Genomic DNA, 14,167 nt, shown 5'->3' with positions numbered 1-14,167 from the left:
GCATATTGCTAGGCTTAAGGGTCTCTTGCATTGGCAGATAGATCTTCTCCGGCACTCTGACATGCTCCCTCGAGAGGACTTACATCCCTGGCATATGGCAATTTCCTCTGCGTCTTTGCCATGACTTTGTAACTCTTTGGTCGTTTAGTTCTTGTAGAGAGACAGTGTTTTTACACACAATGGGGTAGAGCCATCGTGTATCTTGTAATCATGTAAACTTGTACCTTTTTCGTAATTAATACAATTACCTTTTACGAAAAAAAAAAGAGACAGAGAAACTTCAGCTTTAACGGTACAAACTGAAACCAACCTTCCTTGGCAGCAAGGGTGGTGATAGCTTGATTTAACTCAAATTACAGCAAGCAATTAAATACATAAATCTGAAAATACACACTTTACCATTTAACCTTGGATAGCCAACAACGGATTGGTCCCCCAGCAACTGGCGTCCCTTGCAATATTTCCTTATCTTGTATTGTATAACAATCTAGGCTTAGATCGGATCTTCAATTTCTCGCATGCTCACCACAATAATCTGGTAATGTGCTACCCCTCGGATCAGTTGCAAATTAATGCCTTCAACTACTACATTGAGTATGTGGGTCTTCAATAATTGGGCATGAATCTTGAGGTGGCTGTGGAAACCCCATTTTCTGCTGTAAATTAGGGTTTCAACAACAATTTCTTCAATTGCTCTTCACCTCGTACTGAAAATGGCTGAGAACTGTGGAGGGCTGATTGGTAGACAAGAGAGAAAATCAACTAAAAGGAGTATCGTTGGTCAGTAGCTTTGATGGCACCAATAGCTTCAAAAAAGGGTAAATCCCCAGTGGGACTAACAAGCCCTCCTCCTCTACCACCGCCTTCTAGTGAGGCGGAGAAGAAAACTTGCTGTCCCTTTCTTGTCATGCTACGTGATCAACTATCGCCCCTCTCAAAGCTCATCTGATGGCAGCTCCTTCCTCCCTCAACCTCTAAATGCTGGAATGACCCTCAACTAGCCCCCAAATGGCCCTCTTGCAATTTGCATCAGAAGTTTTGACAATTGGCAACCTATTTTGCCACTTGACAACTTTCCAAAAGTAATTTCTAGCTCTAATTAATTAGTTTTCAGAATTTAATTTCTGAAAATTAATTGATTGGCCATTTGACCCTGCCCAAGAATTGACTAGTGCCCATTCACATTAATTGTGCTAACCCCCACTGGACATTATATTGTCCCACACATTAATTGGGCTAGGACTAGCATTAATTAAATAATTAATGCCTAGTCCCAATGTCACCTCTAGACATTTAATGTCCTAGACCCAAACTAACATCAAGCACCTACAAGTACCTATCTAGCATAACTTTGTATCTTTTGCCAATGTCACCCACTGATCATCACGTTTACTAACTTGCATTTCACATGTGCACCTCACATGTGTACAACTTAATAATGCCAAAGCCAAGCATCAAAAATACATATCCTCATGACATACATCCCTCTTGAAATCCTTGCAATCATCCTTGATTGCATTGCCAGGTGACAAAAACAAACTAATGCTCAATTGCAATCATCCTTGATTGCATTGCCAAGTGACAAAAACAAACTAATGGTGAACTGGAAAAAGCATAGGCATCATAGTCAAAGAACATCGGCCACTATTGTTCTACTATGCTATTGCCCAACTCATGTTGAAATTTCCAGCCCACATAACTAAGTGATAATATTACCAAAAGAAACTCTAACCGCTATCTAAACCACTGTGGATGCATCCACAGTGGTTCAGATAGCAAACAACCATAGTAAAGTGTTCTGACCAAACAACCATAGTAAAGCATAAACCGAGCATCAACCACGGCTAAACCATCAATGGCATTCATGAAACACACTACTCTTCATAAAACCAGCTAAATACCACTAAAACCTAATAATCATAATTGAAAACCAACAAACTAATAATCAATCTCTGATGCTCATATTCTGATAACCATACTCTAATGATCATACACTGATACCAATGAATAGTTTTAGAGCTATAGTAAAAACCATACCCATTTGCATACCAACTACAATGACTAGTACATTGAATAGTGACTTGCTGGCAAATATACGATCAACAAACAGTACCTTGGATGCATGTTGAATACACCCAAGGTCCACTATATACTAGAGATATCCATTACTAGAGGAGTGGAAGTGCTACCTCCCCCTTGAGCATCAGGCAATGCTTTGAACCTTCTAAGCTCTACTAAGCCTAATTGAGCCCGATCTAAAGTCCGCTCCAACTAAAAAGCTTCTACTTCTAGGGTGAAGTTGCAACAACTAAGAGTGGTTTGCCAAGTGACTCTCTTTCATCCATGTGGCATCCATTGGTGAATAATTCTGAAATTTCACAAAGTACCTCTTAGGAACTTTACCTCTAATCTTTCTTATCTTCAACTTACTGCCTATTGGGGCAAAACTTCATGAGAGCTTACGGGCTAGTGAACGAGGAGATAAGGCTACATTTAAAAAGATAAAAGAGAGCCAAAAAATGTGTTTCCTACAGGTAGGAGACATTAGAAACATCCAAGTGTTTCTGAAACATAGAAAATGGCTGGATTGAAATTTTGGTTCATGAAGATTACAATTGGCCTAGTTTTGCATATGGGATCAATTTGTCCTTTTTTTTCCTAGTCAAAGCTGGCCTATAGAGAGATGGATTCAAAGTTTGAACATGTTTAATAGCAAGTTTTATGATTCATATGACATGTCATATGGTCCATGGATTCATTTTGAAGTCCTATAGAGGCATGGATTGTTATTGATTTATTGTAGTTTTATGTTTAAGCAATTTTTAATCTATGGCATTACGCTTTTTTTATATTTATGAAATCTGCATTATGAATCATGAAATATGATATACTGTGTATGTAAATTGTTGGTCTACTGATTGTTCACTTAGATTTTGTATATAATGTTGAATCATCTACAATATGTGTTTTGTTGTGGCCCTGAGACTTAAAGTACATTTATGTGTAATACTTTTCATCTCAAATGAAACCTGTATCTTATGTTCTAGGAAACTCGTATGAAACCTTGGAAACACATTCCATACCTTCCGTTTCTGAAACTCATGGCAACTATGGTAGAGGGATGTCTTGCAACTTGTAGAGACTTACACTACTTATCAAATGCATTCTTTTGTAAGACACCGTGATGGTTTATATCCTACTTACCACTCTCTATACAGTATAAGTGGATTGTGGACTCAGTGACCATGCTTGTAAGTTTATGGCAAATGAGGTACATTGTACTTGCACGGAAAGATCTCACAATCCAAGTTAAAGGCCAAGCCTTGAGGACGTGGGTCTACTAGTGCTATGTACAGGTTCTTATTGGAAGATGTGATATGTTGATATGGATGTGTGGGAAAGATCAGAGCTAATAGAGAAGATCTTGTCCAGGGCTCGTCAGGAGCTCCGATGTCATTTCATGTGCACTTGGGGCGACCAAGGCTTGTTTTTCGTGATGCAGGCAAGCAGCCCCAAATGGCAATACACCCCCCTCCATGGCTTCTTGCCCCCATCCCCCCTAGACCGCCCTGAGAGGCTTGTATACTTGATATATCTATGACTCTGATCAGCTCCAACTAGTTTATTGAGAATGAGCACTTCCTTGTACTCCGGTTTTTTGTGAAGTAATATAATTAGCCACACTTTATTTGCGAAAAAAAAAAAAGAGAAGATCTTAATGCATATGAAGCTAGAGATTTCTTCTCTAGGATGAGAATTAAGCTTGCACTTACATTAGTATACAATCCGAAAGGAAATGGAAAGAATGAAAGAGGTCACCCACTGATTGTGAAGGCTTTAGCAAATCATGGAGAGGGAAAATACGGGAGTGGCCAAGACTACTTCCAATACGCTTTGTGGGCTGATCGCACTATTCATAGTGCTACTTAAGGTTATATACCTATAGAGTTGATGTATGGACAAAAGCCTCTCATGCCGATAGAAGAAGTTGAAGCTAAATGGAATGGCCTACCTTGGGAGGAACTCACAAGTAGAGAAGAGCCTCTTTCCTTACAAATTTCACAATTGGAGAGAAAACGTGAGGATATAGAGCTAGCAATGACAAGATTGAAAGAAGCCAAGCTAAAAGTGGTGGAGAGTATCTCCCACCAATTTTTTGAGCTCTTATAGGAGCACGACATACAATGCAAGCTCACCTCTACCAACTCCCCTTCTCAAAACAAAGTCATATAGGAACCTAACTATGATAAACATGGCTGGTTCTATGCTATTCACAATAGAGCTATATGAGTACCTGTGCGCTAAGGCTACTAACACTTCGATGTATATTCTCAACCACTACCCAACTGAGGTGGTCCCTCATGTAAGACCCCCTTTGAGGCATTTCATGATACCATTTCTCATATACAAGTGTTTGAGAGTTATGCATACATAGATACTCTTGATGACAAGGTGGGTAAGCTCATGCCCCAAGCAAAGCTCTTGATTTCTGTAGCCTATTATTTCGAACCTAAGATGTACTAGTTATTTGATCCTAAAATTAAGGTATCCTCACTCGAGAAGATGTTGTATTTGACAAGAGAGACATCGTGCAGCCCCCTACATCTATCAAGTTCTATGATCGTATCCCTTACTCTACACTACCTGAGATCACGCTATTTGAGACTGGTCTACTTTCGGCTCTTAACCCACTTCTAGAGTCTTCAACACCTAGGCCCTCTTCCAAGGATCTATTACCTCGTTGATACTAGTAGATTATGTAAGATTTAGAAATCCTTCCATTGGATTCTACCCCGAAGGGACCAGAAGATTTGCTGGACTCACACCAACTGTTTCATTTGTCTCTCTTTACGATAGATTACATAGTGTACTTTGAGCCGAACAGTTAGTATGAGGCTCTAAAGCATCCCCAATGGCAAGAGGCCATGGAGAGGAGCTTGAGAGCATTGATCAAAACATAACCTAGACTTTAGTCAATCGTCTAGGCCACAAGAAGGCCATTGGGACAAAATGGATCTCACATACTAAATTGAAAGTTGATGGAACTTTGGATAAGTACAAGGCTTGCCTTGTGGTACAAGGATTTCGACAAAAGCATGGTGTTGATTATAAAGAAACCTTTGCACCTAAAGGACAATTGTTGTGATTCCAGCTAGTAGTTACATAATGCCCATCACAATTGGTCTATCTGATAGATGTCAAAAGTGCCTTTCTAAATGGTTATTTCGAGAAGTCTATGTGGAGCAACCTCTTAGGTTCTCTCTTCCAAACCATAAAGATAAGGTCTTTCATTTGTGGAAAACCCTTCATGGGCTAAAGTAAACACTGCATTCCTAATTCCATAAAATGGATGAGTTTCAAGATCATATAAATTCCATCTACCCCTTATGACCCAAGGCTATACATTAAAATCATTTTAAAAAGGAGTCAACTATATTCCACTCTATGTTGATAATCTATTGATCACTAGCTCAAATTCTGCTACTATTGTAGATATGAAGACCGCACTTTGTTCCACATTTGAAATGGTTGTGACCTTGGTCACCTATCTTATTTATTGGGCATGGAGCTGTCCATCATGGGTATGAGATCTTTAGATCCTAGCAAAAATGTACCCTTTAGTTATAGTAAATTAGTATTGCATTAATCAAACATAGCCCATAGTTACACCTCTTGATTCCACTATGAAGCTTTCTAAGGATCCTCATCCATAGCCTTTTGATGTGCATACCTACTGTCCTATGGTGGGAAAGTTCTTATGGTTGATTCATACTTGACTAGATTTAGCATATTTAGTTTCATTGCTCTATCAATATTTTAATGAACCAAAACTTTCACATTGGATTGCATATTTGCATATGTTGAGATATGTTAAGTCTATTTATTCTTTTGGCTTGTGTTTTGGTAAAGATTTGATTTTGCAAGGGTATACTGACTCTTATTGGGCTAGAGATCCTGATACTTGGCATCCCCATGGTGGCTACATTTTTTCTTTGGACATGGCTCCCATTGTTTAGTCACACTATAAACAAGAGACGATGGTTGTCTCCACTGCTAAGGTTGAGTATTGGGTTCTCTGCAATGGCACCACTGAGGTCGTCTATTTAAGGAGCTTACTAGTGGAGCTTCAATTTCCATGCACCATACCGATTGTGATCTATTGCAACATACAGAGTGCCATTGCACTAGCTAGTAACCCCATTATTAGTGTGAAGATTATGCATGTCAGTGAGCACTACCATTTCACCAAAGAGTAGGTGGAGCTAGGCACTATACATCTAGAGTTTGTACCATTATCAAACAATGTTGTCGACATCGTAACCAAACCAGTCAACTAATCCTACAATACCTTCTTCCATGGATCAACATGTATGCTCCCTCCCCTTTAACATTGGCATGATGAAAAGAGGGGGTCCCTGTAGCTTTCCCTTCCACTGTCAAGTGGTGAGAGAGAGCAGCTTCTTCTCTTGGTGCTTACAAGATTTTGATCACTATTCTATCAATCATATTTTTACTTCATATCATCATCCATTTGTATCTTGATGATCATGATTGTAAAAGGGTGCTTGGTCAAGTAAGCACTTCCCCTATGAGGGCATTGTCTAAGTAGCACCGTTGCATAGCATTTTGTTTGAGTATGACACACTGCATTACCCCCTCGCATAAATCGTGCATTGGCATTGTGTTTTTGTGAATGAAGTACTTTGGATGAGAAAAAATCTTGTATTTGCAGGAGCCCATCCAAGGATGAAAATCTCCTTGCATTTGCACATAGTATCCCTTTTTCTTCCCCTTAAGAATATCTTGGAAGATTTTGGAAATTGTAATAATTTATTTTGGCTTTGTGACACTATCCTCAGAGCCAGGTTCCCTCCTGTGCAAGTTGTAACACATGAATGTAGCTTATGAATATGGTTTAAGTTTTGCAAGATTGAGAAGACCAGTCTTTTGGCCAAACGATGAGTAGGGTGCCGAAGGGAAAAGGGAAAACCCTAACCTTGAAAATTTGTATAAAAGGGATGAAGATGAATAGAAGAGGCTATTCTTGTGTATGCCAACTTCTTGTTCTACCTTCTTGCCTTTTGTGAGCTAAGAAGAGAGAGAGAGAGAGAGACACATGTGGAGAGGGAGTGAGGGACCAAGGGTGATGCAAGGACTAATCAGTCCTCATTTGTATTCAGCTTTCATTCAGTTCAGTGTAGATTTTCTCCTTCCGTTGGGACCCACCATATTTAGAGCACATCATATGGCAATCCCTACAGCAGTACATCCTATGGCAGCATATGGCACATACTTCTATATATTTCCTTCGTCTCACTGACATCCTGAAGAGTGGCTGGGATTGTCTTTCTATTTTGTGATATTGGAGCCAACCTTCCTCTTTTTCCCCATGGTCATAGATCCCCTTTTCTATAAAGGGAAAAAGATAGTTCAAAGTTGCTTCATCACCTTTCCAAGTTCCCTTAGGCCACTAGGCAGTCAACGAGCACCCTTTGTCCCATGCCTTGGTCTCTCTAGGGTGGCCCTTTGGGGTGCCAAGGTAAGATAGCCATCACCTCTGTAGTCTTGGTAGGTTCTTGGGTAGCCATCATGCGCCCTTGAGCCAAGGCCTTGGCTGTGTTGGGCCAGGATGCACCAGGGTATTCTAGGGTGAGCTATGCTTGCAATCCCTTTTGGGTTTCAGTTTTAGGCACAAGAGGGGTATTAAGCTAAAAAGGATCCATGACCAGTTAAACCTTCATTAGCTCATTTTAATCAGCCCAAAACTAAAAATGCTCCAAAGTTTCTCTATCCCATAAGCAAACACCCAAACTTTTAGTTGGATCCACGCCTATAAATAGAGAGGCTGCCTAGCCACTCACCAATCCTGTTTGGCAAATCTACACTCTCTCCATCAGCTGGTGCATCATCCACTGCTGTCTACATCCCTCCACTTATGGATACCACGTTGGGTAGTAAATCTAGCTACCTAGGTGACCTGTCTTGATATCATCCAAGGCTGCGTTTGCTGTAGGCGCCCCATTCGCTTCCTAATCTTGGCATTTCGCAACTATCGCCAGCCTTCTAGGCTGCATTTCCACCTGTGCAAGACAATGAGACTGTTGAGGGCATCTTCTTTGCAGTTGCCAGCACCTTCAGGAGCAGCAAGAGGCTGCATTTTCAGTCTATAGCAGCCGCCTGCATCACTGCCATCATCGTGAGCCTGCTGCCTGATCAGGAGGTGCTGTGTTTTGCTGCAGCCATCATCGGAGCTGTTCCAATTTGCCCTTGTGCAGGCCACCTTGCTGCCACTGCCATTGATCAGCCTATTTCGGAGACTCCACACTCTGATCTGCATTTACTGCAGCTGATTGCCTTCAAAGGCTGCTTGCTATGATTTGGGATCCATTTAGAGTATGACACTCTTTAGTTCATCTCTACCCTAGTCCACTCTGAGACACGGAGGTTCAAGGTTATTGTATGCAGTTTGCATAGTGTGTTTTCAGCATTCATTCTCATTCCTCACCTTTGAATTATATTGTTTTGTCGTACACTTTGTGTTTATCTTCTTTGCTCGAGTATTTCTTTGCACACCCCTCTCTGAAGCAGCCAACGCACTCGAATGAGGGCTACCAGAACAAGATGGCAGCCTCCCCCATAATCATCAGGCAGATTCATGCTTGAGCAGTATAAGGCGCTCAAATGAGGGCCACCAAAACGAGATGACAATCATCTAGCAAATTCGTGCTGAAGTGGTATCAATGGCATGTGTTGGAAACTGACGGGAGAATTAGATGTCGAAGCTCATAAGGCGTTTGCCATAGAGGGTAATACCCCTCATGGTCAAAAAGCCTCGTACATAAACTAGAGCTTCTCCCGCACCTTGGGAGATGCCCTAAGAGGTGACCACCAGGCAAACTTCCTTCATGATGCCTTGAAGTGCTCAGTTTGCTTTGACATCATCGTTGTTCCAATCTATGATTGCTTCCTCATAATTGTCTTTGTCCCAAATGAATGGAAGCAACAGAAGCAAACCAATGAAGCTCTAGCGTACACAGAGAACTTAACAAAGGAACAAGAAGAGGTGGCCTAAGGATAGGTAGAAATGGGGCAATAAACAAATCAAGTCAGCCAGCCACAAATGCAGCTCGGCCAGCTGATAAAGTGCACCCACTCAAAAGTGCATTGCAGTGAAATAATATGCCCATACAGCTATGATATGTACAATGCTAATAAAAGCATCCAGGCCCTTGGCACTCTAGACCTTGGAGGGCCATAGAGAGACACTACATGTCCTCCCAAAGTCGATGACAATCCAAGCTACATTAGGTGCATACACTCCCACTAACCACATACATAATCTCCACTCAAGAAACTACCTCAAACACCCCCAACAAAGTATGGCTGCAATGAAAGAACAAACAGCCAACAAAACCCTAAATGTATGATGAGCATGACCAATGAAGAAACCAGTATAATCCTGATATACATAGGTGGCACTAGCCATGGAGTGTTACTTGTGTTCCACTACAGAAATTATATTTCGATCACTAAATAGTCCTCCATATCCGATATTGTTTATCTTGATGGTTAGAGATATACTTAGTGCAAAGAGACTTAATCATACGATTGACCAATGCTACAAAAAGATAGGCCAAGAACAAGAAAAGCACCATTCTAAGCTAGTGTCAACTTTTGTAGGAACTGACTCAAAAGATGATCCTGAGTCCTTTACCGATGACAGGCTATGATAGTCATTGATAAATTAGTGTAACTTGATAGTGACCAACAACATTATGGCTTGGCTTCTTAAGCCCCTTTATCTTTCAATAATTGTGTGAGGTTCTATGCCCAAGTTGTCTCCCAAAATGAGGGGTTTTTTTTTTTCTTTTTGCACGAGTCTCACATAATTTCTTCTAAGGGGGAGACGTACTTGCCACAGCCTGTGAATTGCCTCTAAGCCCACTCCAGGAAACATGTGGGCTTATCATGTCCCCTATGCCTTTGACACGCTGACCTTTGTCCGCAATCTAGCATGCATACAGTCAATCATCTGAACCTGTTGAGTCTCTCACCTCTAAGATGACTAGTAGGACATGTTCTTTCACACCTTCCTGCATTTTTCACTCTCTCCATCGAACAAAACTATTGTAAAGGATTACACACCACTTGGAAACAAGTAAGATCTTCCCATGTCTTTTCATCCATGTTTTGTATTGTAGGTTCAGTCATCTATGACCCAAATGAGGGTTGGTTAGATATTAATCCCTCCATGTGAATCCATCTGTGTGTATTTGAGTGTGGGTGTGGATGTGAACACCCATTCCCCCTTTTTGCATTTAATAAGGGTCAAAGAGCTGAGTGTGTGCTTTGGCCTATATAACAAGACCCAAAGCTTGTACTCAAAAGGAGTGAGCTATTAGTACATTTGATACATACATATACATAAGTGTGGATGCTCTAGTAGAACAAGTGCAGGTTTCAAATAAAGTGATGTTATGTGTGGCCAAAGCAATGTGCATGTACAAGTGGACTAAACATTTATAGAGCTAGCTTCTGTTCTCCTGTTCTTCTTTATCACTGAGATGTGCTAGATTGCAACAAATGTTGTGTGAGACCGAGGACTTCTGAATTTGCATGTGTCATGCGTTGAAAGCGTTTAATACAAGTGGTCTAAACATTTATAGAGACGTAGATTATGCTACCGGTCTGATTGGTCTCCTGTGCTTGCTCATCATGAGATGTAATATACTGCACAAAGTTGTGTGTCGGACTGAGGACTTCTTAATTTTGCAACTGTCATAAGTTGGAAGTGTCCCATGTGTTTAGATAAGGAGTCTAAAGGCATATACAGACTTAGATTACAGCTTCTGCTCTCCTCTTCTTGCATATGACTGAGACGCATGTAGACTGGAATGAAGAAACTGTTATATCTGAGAGTAAGGGCTTGTCAATTTCGCACCTATAATTAGTTGGAGTGTTCGAAATTTCTCAGTTAAAAAATGAGCATTTACTCTGTAATTTTTTCCAGGTGATGGACTTTCTACAGCATTTAGTAGTGTGGAAACTGGAAGATCAAACCTGAAGTGCGTAAATTTATCTTGTCTTATTGGATTGACTTGTTTATTTTTGATGGAGGAAATATGGAGTAGTTACAATATTGGCATGTCCTCGTGCAGATATTTGGCATGCGATATACAAGCAATCATTAGAAGTTTCGAAATATCTTAGCGAGTAGGGCATGCCTGCACATTGATATTTGCAATCAATGGTAATGTACTGAGCAGATTCCCTCTTTTCATGACAGTCCTGTTTCTAAAAAGCATCGTGCAACAAATCAAGTGATGTGTGCACACATAGAAATTAAAGAAACTTCGAGGCTAGAGGATTTATTGCATACAATATTGTGTCCATGAAAAACTGAGGTTTAGAATCAAGTGAATTATTAACTCTGAGAAAAAAAAGCCTTTGAAATTATTGGGGAGAAGGTCTTTAAAGGTTTAAAGCTACGATCATTTTACTTCTAATATGCCCAAAAACTTGCAAAATCTAAGAAACAACCTGGGAACTGTCAAAATGGAAGGTCTTTACTTATCATATGGCTAAAATACTTGCAAAATCTCAGAAACAACTTGCAAACTGTCAGGTTGAAGGTTTTTGTATGGGCTTGGAAAGATGTTTTTCTTGAACACTGAACCGAAAACCGCACACACTACAAAGCTTAGAAGAAATCAGCTGCCAATTACATCAGGACTTCATGAAACTCACCGCAGGGGACATCCACAGGGGGATCATTTTCGCTTGCAACAAGTGGAAGCAGAATCAAGGCACAGGCATCCACTTGTGTTGTTCGGAGGGTTCTCCAGTTCAAGACTCCAGCTGATAACGGGAATGAACCATATTCTCATACTTTTGTCCTCTTCTCAGGATAGAGAAAGGCACAAACGAGTTTTTGATAATACTTCAGCATAGATTCTTGTTGAGCGTAGTATAAAACTGTGATTTGTGACATCGGAATTTGGTTTTTTGAGGTTTTTGTTTGGGGGGGAGGGGTGGGGCGGGCTGAGAGAGAGAGAGAGAGAGAGAGAGAGAGAGAGAGAGAGAGAGTGTGTGTGTGTGTGTGTGTGTAAGCCGAGTGATTAATCATTGGCCTGCATACCTCACATGCATGATGCTAATCGCCCAACATGAACTTTGCGAAAACACTACAAAGAGGACAGTCCTCCAAGCAAGGACAGTTAGGAGCACACATCCATACGAGAAATTTGCACATCACACATAGCAGCTGTCGTTTAGGGATTGTTGTAATCAAAAGTTTTGGGCCCCAAGAAATACACGATTATTTTTTTCCATATTGTCCAAACGACAGATTATCTAATCCACCTCAAGAACTTTGGAGATAAGTACTTTGGTATGTGGAAGAAGATTTATTTTCTTAGTCTTTTGGTAGGAAATCTCGCATCTCAAGGTGTGGTGGTAAAGCCTAATCGGTAGGGCAAATAGCCCTTGTTTTAAAGGCAATTTGGTTTTCCATATTTTATTAGTATTTGTTTCCCACCATTTTACTTTGCATGCTCATCCACCCATGAATAGGGTAGAATGCATGTAAATTTGAATTGAAAACATCCGATGCAAGCTAAGTGCACAAATCAAAGGGGGGTTGATTCAATGAGCAATACTTATTCAATGAACACTTTATATTAGAGGTTATACATAAAGAACATATGATGTAGATTTTCAATGAACACTTTATGTAAGAGGTTGTACATAAATAACATATGCCTATATCTCTACAGTGGTAAATCTCTTTTTGTTAAAGCGAACAAAAAGTTTTCTCATTGCATATGTATTGACAATGAGTAGTCATGTTCCAACAAAGGTAAAACCTCTTATTTACCATGAAATAATAGCTTGGAGCATGCATTTTGTCTCATTGACACAAACTATTATGTTTAAATGACAAGTTAATTATTACATATGGCTTGTTCAAGATTAATTAGCATGGTCAAGAAAAGGCCATATATATAGAAAATTGACATTTAAATACATGCAAATGCAAAATGAAAACTTTATGATGATATGTTGAAATTCAAGAAGTGGCTAAAGTTTAGACTTTGCAAGTCACATTTTGGATGCTTAGAGTTATATTATGCCATGGGGATATGGAGTGAAGGATTTGAACTCACTCAACCCACACCCAGACCACTACACTACAGCCCCATTTGCATATCACATTTACATTTCTCATGAATTTGTATAATTGTTGTACTTTTAATTACTTGCACACATATACCAAAAAATTTTATTATATATGATGACCTATTTATGCATAAACTAAGCTTGCATTATTGTAAAGTGAGACCTAAAACCAAAGGCATTATTGTGAAACTAACAATAGATTGTGAACCATCCTAGTTGTGAAAGTAAACTTAGATGCGTCCATGTTTGGGGTGCATAGAATCAAGTTTCTAAGCAGTAAAGGAAATTATCATTAAGAAGGAAAATACAAGAGTTTATTACAACTATGGAAGTGGAATCTATAATAGAAATGATAATTTTAAATTCAAAAATGGACTTCAAAGGATCTTGTAAGGTAAGCCTTGGCGGAAGGTTATTGTGCTCTTATATGAAGATTTTGCTTATGTGCATGAAGATTATGAGGTGCCTTTGCCTACACATAATAATTCTTTATGATAGTTTTGGTTACCTTGCACTAAATTATTTGGTTAAGGATATTGAACCATGGCTCAAACCTATGAGGATTTTTGTGGTAGTCAATGGATCTAATGATTTTTTTACACATTGTATGTATTGGAAATATACATTGAAAAAGTTAATTTACTTCATCGAAACCAAATGGTGCATAATTTGACATGATTTATTACTAAATGTTATGGGGACTTATTAAGCACAAGTGTTGTATGGGAAATCATTAAGCATTAATATAGATTGAGGTAGTAGATTTGTTCAAGGATATAAACAAAAATTTTATCAGAAATATCACATCATTAGGAGGAGCATCATACCTTGTCACAATTATTGATGATACTACACAAAAATATAGGTTTACCCTATTCAAATAAGGCATATGTTAAGAAGTTTAAAAGTTCTTGGTATATGCTAAGAATTTGTCGAGCAAGAAACTCAAATTCTTACGTAGTGGGAAGTATACTTATGTCTTTCAAAA

At 39.5% G+C, this 14,167-nt stretch overlaps 1 protein-coding gene and 1 long non-coding RNA gene across 6 annotated transcripts in view; one reads left to right on the top strand and one right to left on the bottom strand.

Moving 5' to 3' along the window:
- The window catches only part of LOC148023181 (uncharacterized), a 170,683-nt gene extending 158,801 nt beyond the window's left edge, over nt 1-11,882 (bottom strand). The window contains exon 1 of the long non-coding RNA XR_015693623.1: nt 11,749-11,882. This is a non-coding gene — a long non-coding RNA (uncharacterized LOC148023181). The remainder of the gene's footprint in view (nt 1-11,748) is intronic.
- LOC148023180 (putative trehalose-phosphate phosphatase C) overlaps nt 1-11,961 on the top strand; it is a 171,483-nt gene extending 159,522 nt beyond the window's left edge. For 4 of the 5 annotated variants that reach the window (XR_015693620.1, XR_015693619.1, XR_015693622.1 and 1 more), the window contains 3 exons: nt 11,012-11,066; nt 11,160-11,251; nt 11,627-11,961. Coding sequence is in view for 1 of the 5 variants with exons in the window: in XM_087696154.1 (XP_087552280.1) it covers nt 11,012-11,065 (54 nt within the window). In the remaining 4 variants the exon portion in view is untranslated. Of the gene's footprint in view, nt 1-11,011; nt 11,067-11,159; nt 11,593-11,626 lie in introns of those variants that run through there. The other variant, XM_087696154.1, reaches the window with a different exon arrangement.
- Nucleotides 11,962-14,167: the final 2,206 nt, after the last annotated feature.

Source organism: Lygodium microphyllum, chromosome 16 (genome assembly GCF_053477565.2).
Source record: "Lygodium microphyllum isolate KBCC chromosome 16, Lygodium_microphyllum_v1.1.10, whole genome shotgun sequence".
NCBI classification, from domain to species: domain Eukaryota; kingdom Viridiplantae; phylum Streptophyta; class Polypodiopsida; order Schizaeales; family Lygodiaceae; genus Lygodium; species Lygodium microphyllum.
Note: the sequence above shows the minus strand (reverse complement) of the source record. Positions and strands in the feature narration are given on the sequence as shown.